The sequence below is a fragment of the Brassica napus genome, chromosome A6, assembly GCF_020379485.1.
Source record: "Brassica napus cultivar Da-Ae chromosome A6, Da-Ae, whole genome shotgun sequence".
Classification (NCBI taxonomy): Eukaryota; Viridiplantae; Streptophyta; class Magnoliopsida; order Brassicales; family Brassicaceae; genus Brassica; species Brassica napus.
The window spans coordinates 27,420,077-27,435,583 of record NC_063439.1 but is presented as its reverse complement, the minus strand read 5'-3'; the positions used below and the strand labels follow the sequence as shown (position 1 = coordinate 27,435,583).

The window sequence follows — 15,507 nt, the reverse complement described above, 5'->3', positions numbered from 1 at the left end:
TGCTCTTTCCCAACACGAACTCTAAACTCGACTTAATACATGCCTTAGTCATGCTTATAGGCAACTTTTGATTTGTAGATGGTGGACTGATGAGCAACCAATTAAGGGAATATGGAATAGGTGAAACACATCGATTTTTTTTTCCTAGTTGATAATCATATAGAAACTTATCGTGGTTATGTCGGAAACTCCAAACTAATTTCTTATGCTGTAATAATGTAATGTAAAATGCAATGCAATGTCGGCCACTGTTTGTGAATAAATATACAGAGAAGAGACAAAAACGTTGTAAAAGGCGTTAAACAGAGAGAGATTCTAAGCAAGATAATTGTATATCTGAGGGTTGCTCTTGTCCCTCTCCAAGTACTCTCGATCGATCAGGCTTTCGATCCTCTTCTTCAGATCAGCCGGTTTTATTGGGAACTTTAGCTGCAATATCACAAAACATAACCCATACTGTGTTATTACATGTACAACAGTTTGATATCATGAGGAAAAAGATGAAGAAAGGTACCTGTTGGAAGAGTTCGGTGATTAGAAGAGTATGGCTCAAGACTTTTCTCGTCTTCATTATTCGAACAATGGCTGCATCAATCTGTAAACGAAAGATGCGATGGGGAAAGTCATTTATGTCAAATCTTCTCTCATTCTAAGAAACAGTGTCGTAAACAAAAAATAGGAGCGGGAATCAAACCTGGTATTGTCGGTCCTGGAATACTCTCTCTGTTGTACTCGTGTTCTCTTCTACTGTCTCTTTCATCTGGATTGCATTCACCTGCACCCAAACAAAAAAAACAAATTTTGGTTTTGTTATATATATATGCCATAAAGGAAACAAGAGAATATTGCGCGACTCTAGAAAGCTTGATGTACCTTAATGCGATACAGAGGAGCTGTAAAGGTGTCATTAAAATCAAATTCATCCCCGTCTTGCACGTCTCTTCCCTTTGGATACTGCAACAACATTTACATAAAGACGCATCATTATGGAAAAATAAAAAAGCAAAGCCACGATCTCATTAGCTTCGCTTAGTAGAAAGGCGAGTTTAACAGAGTCCAGATTTTCAGCCAAACCTTCTGCAGGACACGAACTTTCCCGCAAGCAAGCGACTGCAGAGTCCTTCTCAGTTCCTTGTCCTCTATGCCAGTGGAATCTTTAATGTCTTCAAAGCTAAGTTTCATCGCATCGTTGAATAACATCAGCACAACAGCCTGAGACAATCAAAGACAACAAACACATCTTCTGAGCAATGGATTTGCACTGACGAATAAAAGTCAAAATGAATGACAGGAAAAACTTGAAAAGGAAAAAAAAAAGGAGAAAATCTTACTGACCTGAAACAGGGAAACAGCAAGCTCCTTTTTACCTTTGGAGAAACCTGCCTTCAAAACACAGTGACCTAATGAATTTTGCCACATTAACCTCCTTCCACTGTACTTGCTCAAATAAAACTCTTTGAAGATATCCTACGAAACAACGCACATTAATTAGAAGAAAAAAAAACCATTGCGGAAAGGAAAATTATATCGGAACTTCTGGTGAAACCTGATAGACATTTAACTCATGAGGAAGTTTGACATCCATATGTGGATATGTTGGCCAGTACCTGCATCACGCATGGGAGGTTAAAGAAGTTTACAGTTGTGTCATGCTATCCTGTATAATCCTGAATCAATTTGATACATAGCACATACCCTGTTGTTAAAACGTGAACACTCATCTCAATTCCTGATGGCAGTTTAGTCCTCGCCTGAGACGACTGTTTGAATGACTCGTTGATTTCCTTTGACAATTCAATATCCTGGAGAAATTTCAAAGAAGCAAAGAGTACAAGCTCATTATAGTTGTTGTACATACACACAGGTTCCTTAAAGTTTGAATGTTGCAAGAACATCCAACAATAATGTCTGGCATACTAGGTATATTTGTAAGCATAAAGCTCCAGAAAGTAAGATGATAAAAAAGGATCCTTATGTTTCTATAGAAAAACTTAAAAACCCACATCTTATGCAAAAAATAGAGAAGGAGAAAGAAAAAGGACCTTGAACATTCCTTCGAGCTTGTTTGTAAACTGGCTGCCACATTCGGTCTTAAGCTGTAGGTGTCAACAAGGTTGCATCAGTGGGTAAGAACTTACCAATATAAGCAAAATAATTTAGTGAGAAAGAGATATAGTCAACATGAGCCTCTGATGTCCATTTGTTACCTTAGAGATCATTGATTTCTCAGCATCAATTGATGCGCTCTTTCCCAACAGAAGTCTCTTTGCAAGATCCTTTTTATAAAATGCTTCGAACACATCTTTACCCTTCGATCATAAAAAAATACAGATTATTTAGCAAAACTCAGTCTAGATGGTCAAATAGCTAGTTGTCAGACCATGCACTGGTCTGAATGCAGTAATGAAACAGAGACAAACAAAGTACTAAATGTAAGAAATCAGAGATAACCTGAATAAATCTGAACAAAACCAAGACTTTTTCAAGGGTACTCTCCAATTCTTCTTCAGAAGTACCCTTATTCCCAGCACGGAGCTTCTCGTCCAAAAATTTGGCGATAAGTTCAGCTGGACGATTCTGCAAAATAGATCAGGAGGATACATTATATGGAGCACATACTAACGTGCAAACCTATAGATTTAATATGGTGAACTACTAATGAGCAGAATGCTAATGTGAATTTTTGTCATGATGATTCTTGATATATACATAAGAAAATCATGCTCAACAAGTGGTCAACGAGTCAACAACATTACTGTTACTGGGTCCAGCACCCAAAAAGAAGCAAGTTACCGAAACGATATTTATACAACGTGCCCAAAAATGTCTCAGATTTTTTTAATAGTAATACATTACGTAAACTGCATTGAAAATCTCTAGACTGCTAAGTTTCACAAATTGGAGCATTTTAGTTTAAGGTTGACATTTCCACAATAATCACTATGTAGCTTTTAGATGAAAGTAAAATCGTTAGCAAAAGATTAGTCTTTAATCAATAAATAAGTTTTCAATACCTGGCGAAGATTTATCAGATGCTCAAACGAATCTTTAATGGTGTTGCCAAATGATTCATTCTTGCAAAAACTCTCTTCCCATACTATGTCAAGAGAAGCCTTGAAGTCCAATAGTGATTGTACCATATCTTTATCTTTCTCTTCATCCATAACAATCTTCTGCCCAGTTTTCCGAATGTAGGAACTTAGGGCCTGCCTCAGAGACTCAAGTGCACTGACTCTAGAAAACAGGGTGTACATCCTCTGGAGGTCCTCGGTACGACGCCCATCCATCAACGGTGTGAAACCCTGGAAAATATTCAGAGATAGAATAAGCGTAGAGAAAACAAAAAAAGGTTGCTAATATACGCAAGAAAGACAGGAACTAAACCTTATCAAGGACAGCATGTATATGACGCTCGAGAAGTTGCTTTTCAACAGCTGATATCAATGGTTTCCTGGTTGATGCATCTATATACAATATGCATCTTTCATTCTCTTCATGCAACCTTCCCTGCACCAATCACCAGTAGAAGCCTTAGAGAGACAATATCAACTAATAACCTCTGCGGCAGCTTATCATAAGGAGAAACTATATGAATTCATGCAAGGCACCTCGACATGCTTCAGGTACTCAGGAACGTCATACTGCTGCATGTATTTCATTCCTTCAGCAGCATAAAACTCAGAAGTGCATTCAAGGAACTGCTTCTCAAAGCTTTCCGCATATATTCCCAGTGCAGTAAACATCTTTAAGAGATGGCTTAGTAGTGTCCTATTAACAGCTTCGGCCAACCTGCACAATCAGTGTCATACAAGAAGGACTTACAATAGTGCTCATTTGTCTTAAATTTTTACCTACAACTAACTATCACATCTAGACAGGAGGAATAAAGTTCATAAACCATTCAAAACTTCCATTGATTCACTCAGAAGAAAGACAAATAAAATTTACCTTTCCCTTTCAATCATTCTTAAGAGAGCAGTAACTGTCCTCTGCTCAACATCAGGGGAAAGAGAAAGATGTTTCCGAAAAAGCTGCAGGCCCATCTCCCACAAAGAACGTACATTTGTATGTTGTATCACATACTTCCTATCCAGAGACAAGGCTATACTACGGATCATCAGCATCTGGTCACAGAAATCTTGCCAGCATTTCTCAACGAGCGACAAGAAAACAGAGAGATCGGTGTCTTGGCCAACTAAAGATTGTAAAGCTGAAGATATGTGTTCTTCACACTCCTTCTCAATCCGTTCGTACAGCTTTCCTTCCAGCTTATGCAAGCAAAGGTCATCAACAGCCTGCCAAACCAATTTCATCAGGGGGTAAGTAAGACATTATATCACCCCAACAAAGAAAGGTAGAAAATTTTTACCTGGTAAAGCCTCTCGAGGTCAAAAGGAAAAGGCTGTTTAAGGAATATAGCTCTGATAGCTGACTGGAGATTTTCCCAGGTAGTATCTTCAAAGTTTGTAGGTAGACTTGGTTTCGCTTCACATATACACACATTCCACAAAACGGCATTATCAGATATCAAGATCAAAAAATCAACAGTGAATTCCACCACAATAGAACCTACATAGCATATCAAACCCAAGGCCAGTCCTGGGCCAAGCCTAATGAAACATTTGTCTCGGCCCCCAAAATTTTTAAATGTAAGAGCATCTCCAACATCACTCTATTTTTCACTCTAAAATAGATTTAGAGTAAAAAATACTCCAATGGTACTCTATTTCTCACTCTATAATAGAGTGAGAAATAGGTTTACTCCAAATATAAAGTAATTTGTTTTTTCTTTGTTCATCACTCTATTTTCTAAGTACCATTGGAGCAAACTCAAACTCTATTACAGAGTTACTCTACTTTAAAGTTAAAAATAGAGTAACTCATTGGAGATTGTCTAAATAGGCCTCTGGATTTGTTAAAAAAAAATTCTAGCCTCCAAATTCTCAGGGCCGGCCCGGATGAAACCCTAAAAAAATTCAGAAGCCTAAGCTAAGAGATCAATTAAGCGTACAAGAGAGTCATTTCCAATCAGAATCCTAAGCTTAATCGATCAAAAAAACCTAAGAAACATCATGGGATTAGGATCAAGAATGGAAGACCTTTATTGAGCTTGATGACGAGCTTCTTAGTGGGGTGAGGGAGTGTGGCCTTCTTGCGAGAGAGATTAGCGGCGGCGGAGGGAGCTGGATCTTCGTCCATGGAGGCGTTAGGCTGAGAGGAAGGGGCGTGGAGGCCGTTTTTGGACTTCTTCATGGGCGGGGAAGAGAGAGAAGAGTCGGTAGAAGCGGCGGAGCAAGTAGAGCGTTTGGTTGGAAGAGACATGAAAAGTTAAGGGAGAGGTGAGTGAAATCAAGATGAAGAAGATGTCCCTATTAACCCTTTCAATGAAAAAAAAGAAATTAACACACTGTGTGTGCGCTCTCTCTCTCTCTCTCGGACCTACCCGAAATTTACGAATACTAGGGACTGTCCATAGACATATGTAAACCGGTATAATCTTTTATGCATTTTATTGGGAAACTTTCATAGACATCCATATAAACTGTTCAATAAAAAATCTCCTATACTATATATTAATCCTGGAACATTATAACATGTTTTCATAGTCACGTATGATCACGAAAATTTTTTTTAGAATTGTTAGAAAAATAAATTGGTACATATAAACATATACCATATTTTTTTATTAAACTAACTATCATATAAACAAATTGATTTATATCAACATCATATATAAAAATTAAATATTTTAAAATAAAAGAAAATGAATAACATTCTTAGGTAAATTAAACTAAGGGGGTGTTAGTGGGGATGAGATTTATAATGAGTCTTAGAATTTCTAAGTCTAGTGTTATTAGTTTATAGATTCTCATATTCTCATTAAAATCTATTGTTATTGGTTTGATGATTCTATAATTCTATACAAAGTCATTTGTTATTCAAAAAGTTTAAATTTTAATGATTCTACAAATCTACTAAAGTAAGTGTTATTGGGAGTTGAATTCTTATCATTTTAACTCACAAATTAAGATTTTGAGAATACTACATGTTTACTTTGAATTCTTAGAATCATTACATTACTTTATTTTCATAGATTTTCACAATATACAAAATTCTCTACATCTCTTTCCAAATTTAACAAATCTCTCAACTTTTAAAATCAACAAACTCTATAGAAATCTAAGTCCCACTAACACTCCCTAAAAAGAATTTTTTTTTTTGAAAAACAGAAATTCAAATCTTATAATCAATTTTTTAAAAAATATAATCTTCTTGTTATTTCTGTAATTTATAACTATTATAAATATAAATAAATTAGTATCAACTATTAAAAATGTAATAACCAATTTGAAAATCTATCACCAGTGTCCAGAATTTCTGGACAAGTGGTAAATGAAATTTTTAGCCGGCATGAAAGAACAAAAAAAACTACAGTAATTCGAAAATCTCATCTTTCCATATTTGTTTCTGTAATCTCTTCTTTCCAAAATGTACATCATAAATTATAGAAACCGTATGCAAGATATAGAAACAAGGATTTTAATTTAATTTATAAAAGAATTTCGGCCTTTATAAATAAGAAAATATATATTTTTTAAGTAACGTTTCACCATAAAAAGCTGCTAAAGTTTCTAACTTCCAGTTAGTTCATCAGCACAAACTTAAATGAAAGATCCTCCCCTTTCCTCCTTCTCCATCATCAACACCAATTCTCAAGAAACAAATCACCAAGAATGATGAATAAACCATAAATCTTTCCTTGAGATGGGAAAATTCATTAGTATCACCGCGTCTCCGCCTCTCTACGTCCGATCAAAGCTCCTCTGTTTCTCACTTCTCTACTTCTTCACCACACTTTCTCTGTTCCTCTACGTCTCTCTCTCAAGAAACCAATGCGTCTTTCGATATTCACCTTTTGATCCGGTCCAAACAAATACTTTCTCTTATCCTTCTTCCTACGGTGAACACAAATACGCTCTTCCCACCCACAGATCTTCTTGCTCTTCCCCTGTTTTCTTTTCAGGTTATTAGCTTTTAAAAAATCATTAAAATGCCCGTTTGTTTTCTTTAAGATGGGTATTTAATGTTTTTATTTGGACATTGTGTTTGTTTTTTTATGTGAATCAGATTACTGGACAGTGTTGAATGAGATACAGAGTATATGCAGCGACTCAGCATCGTCCGAGAAGTTGAGATACATTAATGGAAATAGCGAATCTTTCGGTGGAAACTTCAGTACACAGAAGAGATTTTCTTATTTCAATCATTCGGACAATGACGTCGAAGTTCCATGTGGTTTCTTCAGAGACTTTCCGGTCAGCGACTCCGGTGAGATATCATCCTTCTAACTAAACCAGATATTGATTAACCGGTTGAACCAGTAACCTTTTTATGAGCTATAAATCAGTTATCTTAGTCAAAACTCAAAACACCGAGTAAACTGGAGAAAAACAGGATCATAAATTATGGTTGTTTGTATTATTATTATTATTATTATTATTATTATTATTATTATTATTATTATTATTATTATTATTATTATTATATATATAACAATTTTAAGCATGCATTTTAAATGGTGTAATCATATCCGTATTTGTTGTCACATTTGAGAGCCTAAAGGGTTAATAGAGACGGTGATTTAGCGCAATAACATCTCTTGGTTATTAATAGATTTAATTTTATCTATAATTTATGTATTATTTAACTATTTTCTATATATGTTTTGGTAGATAGAGCTGAGATGGAGAAATGTGGACTAGTAGTTGCATCAGCCATTTTTAACGACCATGACAAAATCAGACAACCAGTGGGACTTGGAGTTAAAACCCTTGAAACCGTTTGTTTCTACATGTTCATTGACGACAAAACACTAAACTCTCTCTTTCACCACAATGTCATCCCTAGAAACAATCCAAGAGATTACAGAGTCGGCGCATGGAGAATCATCAAAATCTCAAAATCCGAAAATCTATACCTCAATCCGGCTATGAACGGTGTTATACCAAAGTATCTTATGCATAGATTGTTTCCAAACTCACAGTTCAGCATTTGGATTGACGCCAAAATCCAGCTCATGATCGATCCGCTTCTTCTAATTCATTCTATGTTAGTAGTGCCTGATGTTGATATGGCGATATCTAAGCATCCTTTTTTTGTAAATACGATGGAGGAGGCTATGGCTACGGCGAGGTGGAATAAATGGGGAGATGTCGATGGGCTAAGGATGCAGATGGAGACTTATTGTGAGCATGGTTTGAAGCCTTGGAATTCTCATAAATTGCCATATCCCACAGGTAATAAAATCTTCACTAGTAGTAATTAGTATATCATAACGAACAAGCTTTAAAACATCTTTAATGCAAAATGAATGAGATATTAGTTGTCTTTACATGTATTTAGGAAGGTTAGGTTAGGTTTTATTCAAAGAAAAAGCTAATACAGTAATCTCAAAGTACGAACAATTATTTTCGTACAATTATATGCATACATAATTTGATAGTGGAATCAGTTGTGCAAGCTTATGCTGATAACTATTTTCAATTTAATGTTGGTACGATTTTAGACTTAAACTTTGTTTTTTATTAAGTTGCTTTTCAATAAAACCCAGTGACTTCTTTTATTAGTTTACTTTTCAAATCGAAGATCATATTCAAAATTAAATATTATCTTTCAAATCAGTGATTTTCTTTCACATATATATTTTGATTATTTATATATATATAATAATATCTGGCCTAATGTTGATTTATGTATGATATATAGTTATAGTGCTCTTAAGTGTCTTAATGATCTTAAGGTAATCATCTTTAGAAATACAGATACCTTTCTTTGTCTAGAATGTTGGTGTCTACTCTAATATGTTACTTGGCAATAAAGGCTAAAGAGTCATGTCTTATGCATGAAGATTGGCTTTTAGTCGGTTAGGTTATGCTCTTTTTACTTGTGGCTTTTCAAAAATGGAGTCACGGGTAATCATCAAAACCATACTTTCAATGATTCAAGTTGTAGAGATAACTTGATCTTTTAGTAATCGAGAATTATTAATACTATTATGTAGGTCATTATATAGACACTGTGGAATATAATAAGATAATACGGTTATAAACAACAACAAAAATTTAGATTAAAATGGATAACAAATATGTGTTCTTGCTTAAGTTCTAGCTATAGATTATATTTGTTTGTTTGTTGGAAACTTGGACATATTCCTTTAGAAATAAAAATATATAATCATAGTTGCAATCAAAGAATCACGACGTGGTCCCATGTAACAACATCAATGAGAATATGTGATAGAGATAGAAGTGAGGGTCCCAAAACGCAAGTTGTTCTATGGTTTTTGTCGATCCAATATATATTTCTTATACTGTATATGTCTTTTTTTGGGATCAATTCTTATATATGTCATTTAGATGCAAAAAATGAAGCTGGACTAAGCATATTTCCCTTTTCTTATAGAAAAAATTGTATTTTAAATCATGAAAGTGTTACATTATCATGCTTTAAACACTGAAGTTTTTACTAACATTTTAAATTTTGAAATTGATGTTTTATCTTGACAAACTTCCAATGAAGTTTACTTGTTCTTTAAGTCAATTAGGTGATCGGAACTGTTCATTTTATGATGACACGTCGTTTAAAAAAAACATAAAATTTTGAAAAAATCACGAAAAAATAAAAAAATTTAAAAATTTAAAAAATCTAAAATTTTCAAAATTAATAATAAAATAAAATATTTTATAAATAAAGAAAAGAAAAAATGATTACAATTTATTAAGAGATCTATTGATATTATTTATTAAAATGATATTTATTTTAGTAATTTTAAGTTTGTTTAAAAAGAAATTAACTTATAAGTGAACTTCTTAAGAATAGTAAATAAGTTTAAGATTAAGTAAATTACTAATCAAACTTTAGAGAAACTAAAATATATCTTATTTATCTAAGAAGCTCCGCTCACACCAAAACCTAACATATACAAATCTAGAAGCATGCATGTATATCTCTTAGTTATACTTCAAACTAACTTACAATATTTTAGTTACCGTCAAAAGCATTTTACGTGGCTTATGAGATTTTTTCTAGTTTCACAATAAAATTGTTTCCACTTTTCAATAAAAGGGTTAATAAGTTAAGTATTAATAAATCAAAAATTGAAAAAAAAGATCAAAAACCAAAAAAAACAGAATCTAGAATCACCATTCAAATTATGATATTATTTAGTGGTTTATAATTGGATTAATTTTGATAGCTTTCTTCAATAATGTTTTTGAGTTTAAGCCTTTAAGCATAAAAAAAATATTTCTGAGTTAACATAAAAAATCTAAAAATCGAAAAATTATAATTTCAAACTTAAAAATAAAATGAATATTTTTAAAATATAGATTATGATAAAAAAAATTATTTATGTAAAAATAACATATTTAAAAAAATATTTTATTTTATTGTCAATTTTGAAATTTTAATTTTTTGATTCTTTTAGAATTTTTCCAGTTTTTCTAATTTCTGATAAATTTATTATTTATTTAGTTATTATTACTATTTAAAAAAACTGACATGTCATCGTGAAATGAAAAGTGATGGTTACATACTTGACTTGAAAAACAAGTTTTATTGGAGGTTTATTATGATAAAAATATCATTTTCAAGGTTTAATATGTTAGTAAAAAACTTGAGTGTTTAAAGTGCGAGAATGTGACACTCTCATGGTTTAAAATGCGATTTTCCCTTTTTTTATATTATTATCTCTACAAGTTTTATATTTATTGGATCTTCAAGTTCTTAAAAAATCAGATTTGTCATATTATATTTAGTGATCAGCGAATTTACAATTTGCCTTGATGTTCACATTTGTAGATGTACCAGATAGTGCGTTGATACTGAGAAAACACGGAATAAGAAGCGACCTATTCTCGTGCTTCATGTTCAACGAGTTAGAAGCGTTTAACCCGAGAGACCAATTGGCCTTTGCGTTTGTGAGGGATCACATAAACCCAATGGTGAAAATGAACATGTTTGAGGTCGAAGTTTTTGAACAAATAGTTGTTGAATACAGACACAATCTCAAGAAGATAAAGACATCTTCGTACGAGGAACAAGAAGAAGAACAGAAACAAAAGTCGTTACGGATAATACAGAAGAAACGAAGATGGTTAGATTATGGATCTTGGTCTCTCAACGGTAGTAGTTGTAAGAGTTATCTCATGGAGATGTGGGATGATCACCATTGATTACTTTTTTGTATTGAGCTGGTATTTTAAGTTGTTAATATTTGTTTTCACTATAAGTTCAACGTTGAGGTTTTTTCTTCATTACTAACATTTTAAAGTAGTTCTAGTCAATACTATGATTTTCGACCCGCTAAGTCATTGTAGATTGACTAAATATGGAATCAGAAGTAATCATACAAACGTTATTACATGAGGTGATTTTCAGCTAACGTACGTTGAAAAATAAAAAGTTCAACGTACACCGTTGTCAAATCATTTCTCTTCGGCGAAAACAGCAACGGGAAAAGAACGTGACAGTCCCGACGACCAGCCAAATGTGATTTTCGTCGGGTCTTGAATCTTGATCATCAACAAAAATCATATGAAAAGCTCTTTGCTCTTGATACCGGTGACTCGGTGAGACTATGCATCCGACCAAGAGCAGTAACCTCCGAGTCGTAAGGTACGTTTTAATAATAAAAATTTTGGAACATAGAAAATACGAAATCATCATCATTATTTTATTAAATTATATTAATTTTGATTCCATATTGCAACATTACATAATTATGTTGGTCACATACCCACCGCAAAGATTTCTAGGGATAAATTATTAAAACTAATTGTATATTTCTAAGATACATAATACACACATGAACCATAACTTGGGTCAGTGCTAGTGATTATGCCAGTACTGTTGTAACCACAATATTCTTTGGTGCGATTATGGAGTTGGAAAAAAGCATTCATCACAAATGACGCATGGCTAATGAGAGTATCAGGTTCGAAACAAGATCCACCATGGTAGATTGGTCTACAATCGACGAATTTATGTCCGCACCCTAAATATATATTTAATAGTAGTCCTGCATCTGTCTCCGTCGAATTTGCTATGCACCATTGTTTAGAGGATGCTACAGGAAGGTGATGCACCGCAATGACAGATAAAATTATGAAAATGACTTTTAACAATAGATAAACTTTTATCATTGTTTGTAAATGGTAATGAAATTATACGAAAATTGGTATGTATTGGATATCTATGTGATTTTACTTGTACATATATATAACCACACCACACTGCACATGTATTAATGTACTGTCAAAAAGAAATAACTTTTTTTCGTTGAAATCTAAAATTTAATGAAGATAATTTAATAGAGTTTAAGATATTTGCATTCTTACCTTTATCTTATTGAAAGGTAAGACTGATGGTTGATAAAAGGGGGAATGGAATTGATGAAGATGCTTAGATAATAGCAGTGAAATCACACCAAACTGCCCATGTATTAATGTATTGTCAAAAAGAAATAACTTTTTTGAACCAAAATCTGAAATTTATATAAGATAATTTAATACAGTTGAATAAGATGTTTGTATTCTTACCTTTATCTTATCCCCAATATATTATTTGATGATCTTTTAAAAAGTTGTAACATCAATTCTCCTATATATTAAACGAAAAGTCACTGAAGTAACTTTGCTTAGTTGTAAATCCTAGGTAAATTTAAAGAAGTTGTTCTAGTTTAATTAATTGATGATTTTAGATTTTATTTATTTTAATCATGTTTTAAAAAGGCAATATAGAACCATTAATATCATTTAAATAATAACTAATAAAAGCTAATATAATAGATTTGTTTCCCTATTGCAAATCAGTGTTAAAATAGCTTTATTTTCCTATATAAATCGCAATATTCATATATATATATATATATATATATATATTTCAATATGTTAGCTATAAAACGGGTTTATAAATTATTTACATGAGTTCAAAATAATTTATAATGATTAATATATCATTTATAAGAATACTAAGAAGTTATTTATACCAATTCATATCTAATCATTTTTTTTAAATTAACAATAATGAATATTTTATAATTAATAATAGTTTACAAAATAATTTATAAAGATTTATAAAACCATTTATAAAGAATAATATCTCATTTAGAGAAGCTTATGAATATATTTATGAAGTTTAACATGCTTGTAGATTATTTAAAATGAAAAACATCAATAGTATTTATAAAACTATTTTATGAAGTCTTAAATCATTGTGAAAGTTTATAAATTATTTATAAGAGATAATAAATTATTTTTACCATTTATTAGGATTATTAATATATTATAATGATTTTAAACTTCTTTAAAAAATTTTGTAAGAGTTAAAATTCCTATAACTTTTAAGTTATTTTATAAATGTATAAACTACTTTTATAAGAGGTTATAAATTTGTTATAAATCATAATCAATCGCAAAATATTAGTTTCTCACAAAGTCATCATTTCAAAAAAAAAAAATCTAAAAATCTCAAAGATAAAAAAAGATCGTTCTAATTTTATTTAAAATGAAAATAACTATAAACCAATTTACATCAGTTGTCAAACAATCAAAACGATATTATAAATAAAAAATAAATCTTCAAACTTATGATAGATTTGTTGTCAAACACATTCTATAGTAAAAATTAAACTTGAAATATCCGATTTAAAAAGAAGCGTTAAAATATTTTACATTTTTGAACATTCAAAACTTAGACCCATATTATATCTTTTTTTTAAGTATAGCTTTTAATATATTTGAATATTTTTTATAATAGAAAATCAAATGGGATACCAATTTATCCTATATCAGTTTTAATAAATGACTAATATTATTGCGAATAAATAAATTGAAATTTATATAACTGAAATTTGTTTATATCAGTTTACGCTACAAAAAAAAGATTTTATAAAATCGTAAATAATGGCAAAAATAGTCATAAACAAACTTACATGAGTTGCCAAACAACCAAAACAATATTATGAATAAAAATATATCTTTAAATTTATGACAAATTTGTTGTCAAACACATTCATTAATAAAAAAATAACTTGAAACATCTGATTTAAAAAGCAGCATTTAAATATTTTATGTTTAGTGAACATTAAAATTTAGAGCCATATTTTATAATTTTAAACACAAAGTAAATCATTTCTCTGGTATAAATCATTTCTCTAGTAAATTATATTGTATAATATGAAGATTTCTTATTATAGAAAATCTAATCAAATACAAATTTATCTTAAATCATTATTTAAAAAAAAGACTAAGATTATTGTTACAAATACATTCAAATTTCGATAACTGACACTTTTTTTTATCAGTTTACATTACATTTTTTTTCAATAAAAACAAACTCCTAAACTTTTTGTTTAAAATGAAAATTATCATCAAAGAGTTAAACTATACATTCTTTTTTATTAACATGAATTATGAACCTATAGAATAACTCATACTGGAAAGGTGCAGCTTATGGATAGATTCTTTCTCTGGTATTCAAATAGGTTGAAAGCAAAAACTCATATTCATGTTAATGTCCATGAGTAATATGACTTAGTTTAACGTAACAGGCGGATCGAACCTGAAACGTGTTGCATTCCAAGTCTTTCTCCTTACCACTCGACCCCAAGATCCCATACATATGTATATTATGTCCCTCCTTAATAATTTTTGTGTGTTTATACTTTACCTGTAATCGACTAGTCGTAGATTTTTCGTCACAGCAATTCATGTTTTCATATTTTAATATTAAACAATTTGTACGAAAAACTTGATCCCTAGTTTCCAGCTGGTTGCAAAACACACACGCTGGGTTTACACTAGAAGACCATAGGAGCATTCGGTCATCAGTTGTTAGACGGTTTTGAATAGCTAACCAAGTAAAGAAAGCAAATTTTGAAAAACTGTTGTAACGGTACTTCTTTTGGGGGAAGAAAGAAGGAAAAAAAAAAAAAAAAAAAAAAAAAAAAAATTTGGAGTATGGTGTTTGAACCATAAGCTCTTATGCCAGTCGACAATTGGAGCTTGCTGATGAAGTAAACTCCAAATTTTTTGTGTACTTTAGAACTCCACTTAAGATATTATACCAATAAGGCTGTTCTTAGATAGCAGTGAAATCAGCCGTTTCAAGAGAAACACAGAAACACATTTTTCTTTTAAATTCTAGTATCAGCGTCCCTAGCTATACCTTGTTCATAAATAAATTATCTCATGCCTGAAAACCAACTAAGATAATAAAACCAAATTATTGTTTTTTTCTTACAAAGCTGAAAGCACGAGTTTCTAATGCTTCTATCCTGTTTTTTTAAAACAATTCTAGTGCTTCTATCCATGACCATGACCATGACCATGATAGACATGATTCTCACAAATAATTCCAAAACTAAAAAGGCACATATTATTATTTTAAAGGAAAATCCTATAAAAGTATCTCAACTAAATTTTGTTAAACTTTTTAATACCCAAA

At 31.4% G+C, this 15,507-nt stretch overlaps 2 protein-coding genes across 2 annotated transcripts; one reads left to right on the top strand and one right to left on the bottom strand.

Annotated features, from left to right (window-relative positions):
* Positions 1 to 176: 176 nt before the first annotated feature.
* Positions 177 to 5,476, bottom strand: LOC106401844 (cullin-4-like). Its single transcript, XM_013842450.3, has 17 exons — positions 5,100 to 5,476; positions 4,370 to 4,485; positions 3,949 to 4,295; positions 3,609 to 3,789; positions 3,385 to 3,507; positions 3,015 to 3,302; positions 2,452 to 2,577; positions 2,208 to 2,309; positions 2,043 to 2,096; positions 1,696 to 1,802; positions 1,547 to 1,607; positions 1,336 to 1,467; positions 1,075 to 1,212; positions 874 to 954; positions 695 to 775; positions 515 to 595; positions 177 to 429 (listed from the first exon to the last, which is right to left on the bottom strand). Exons 1-17 carry the CDS (start codon positions 5,320 to 5,322, stop codon positions 316 to 318), a joined length of 2,355 nt encoding a protein of 784 aa, XP_013697904.2. The 5' UTR covers positions 5,323 to 5,476; the 3' UTR covers positions 177 to 315.
* Positions 5,477 to 6,486: 1,010 nt separating this feature from the next.
* Positions 6,487 to 11,345, top strand: LOC106399472 (probable hexosyltransferase MUCI70). Its single transcript, XM_013839957.3, has 4 exons — positions 6,487 to 7,024; positions 7,129 to 7,329; positions 7,734 to 8,297; positions 10,861 to 11,345. The coding sequence occupies exons 1-4, from the start codon at positions 6,766 to 6,768 to the stop codon at positions 11,232 to 11,234; spliced, it is 1,398 nt and encodes a 465-aa protein (XP_013695411.2). The 5' UTR covers positions 6,487 to 6,765; the 3' UTR covers positions 11,235 to 11,345.
* Positions 11,346 to 15,507: the final 4,162 nt, after the last annotated feature.

Bases quoted from the DNA above. Each gene is read 5' to 3' on its own strand.
- LOC106401844 (XM_013842450.3), bottom strand. From the start codon at position 5,322: ATGTCTCTTCCAACCAAACGCTCTACTTGCTCCGCCGCTTCTACCGAC. The intron at 3,508-3,608 runs GTGCCTTGCATG...TGATTGGTGCAG, and splicing joins AGTACCTGAAGCATGTCGAG to GGAAGGTTGCATGAAGAGAA. The intron at 2,578-3,014 runs GTATTGAAAACT...TCTATTTTGCAG, and splicing joins ATCTGATAAATCTTCGCCAG to AATCGTCCAGCTGAACTTAT.
- LOC106399472 (XM_013839957.3), top strand. From the start codon at position 6,766: ATGGGAAAATTCATTAGTATCACCGCGTCTCCGCCTCTCTACGTCCGA. The intron at 7,025-7,128 runs GTTATTAGCTTT...TATGTGAATCAG, and splicing joins TTCCCCTGTTTTCTTTTCAG to ATTACTGGACAGTGTTGAAT. The intron at 8,298-10,860 runs GTAATAAAATCT...TCACATTTGTAG, and splicing joins TAAATTGCCATATCCCACAG to ATGTACCAGATAGTGCGTTG.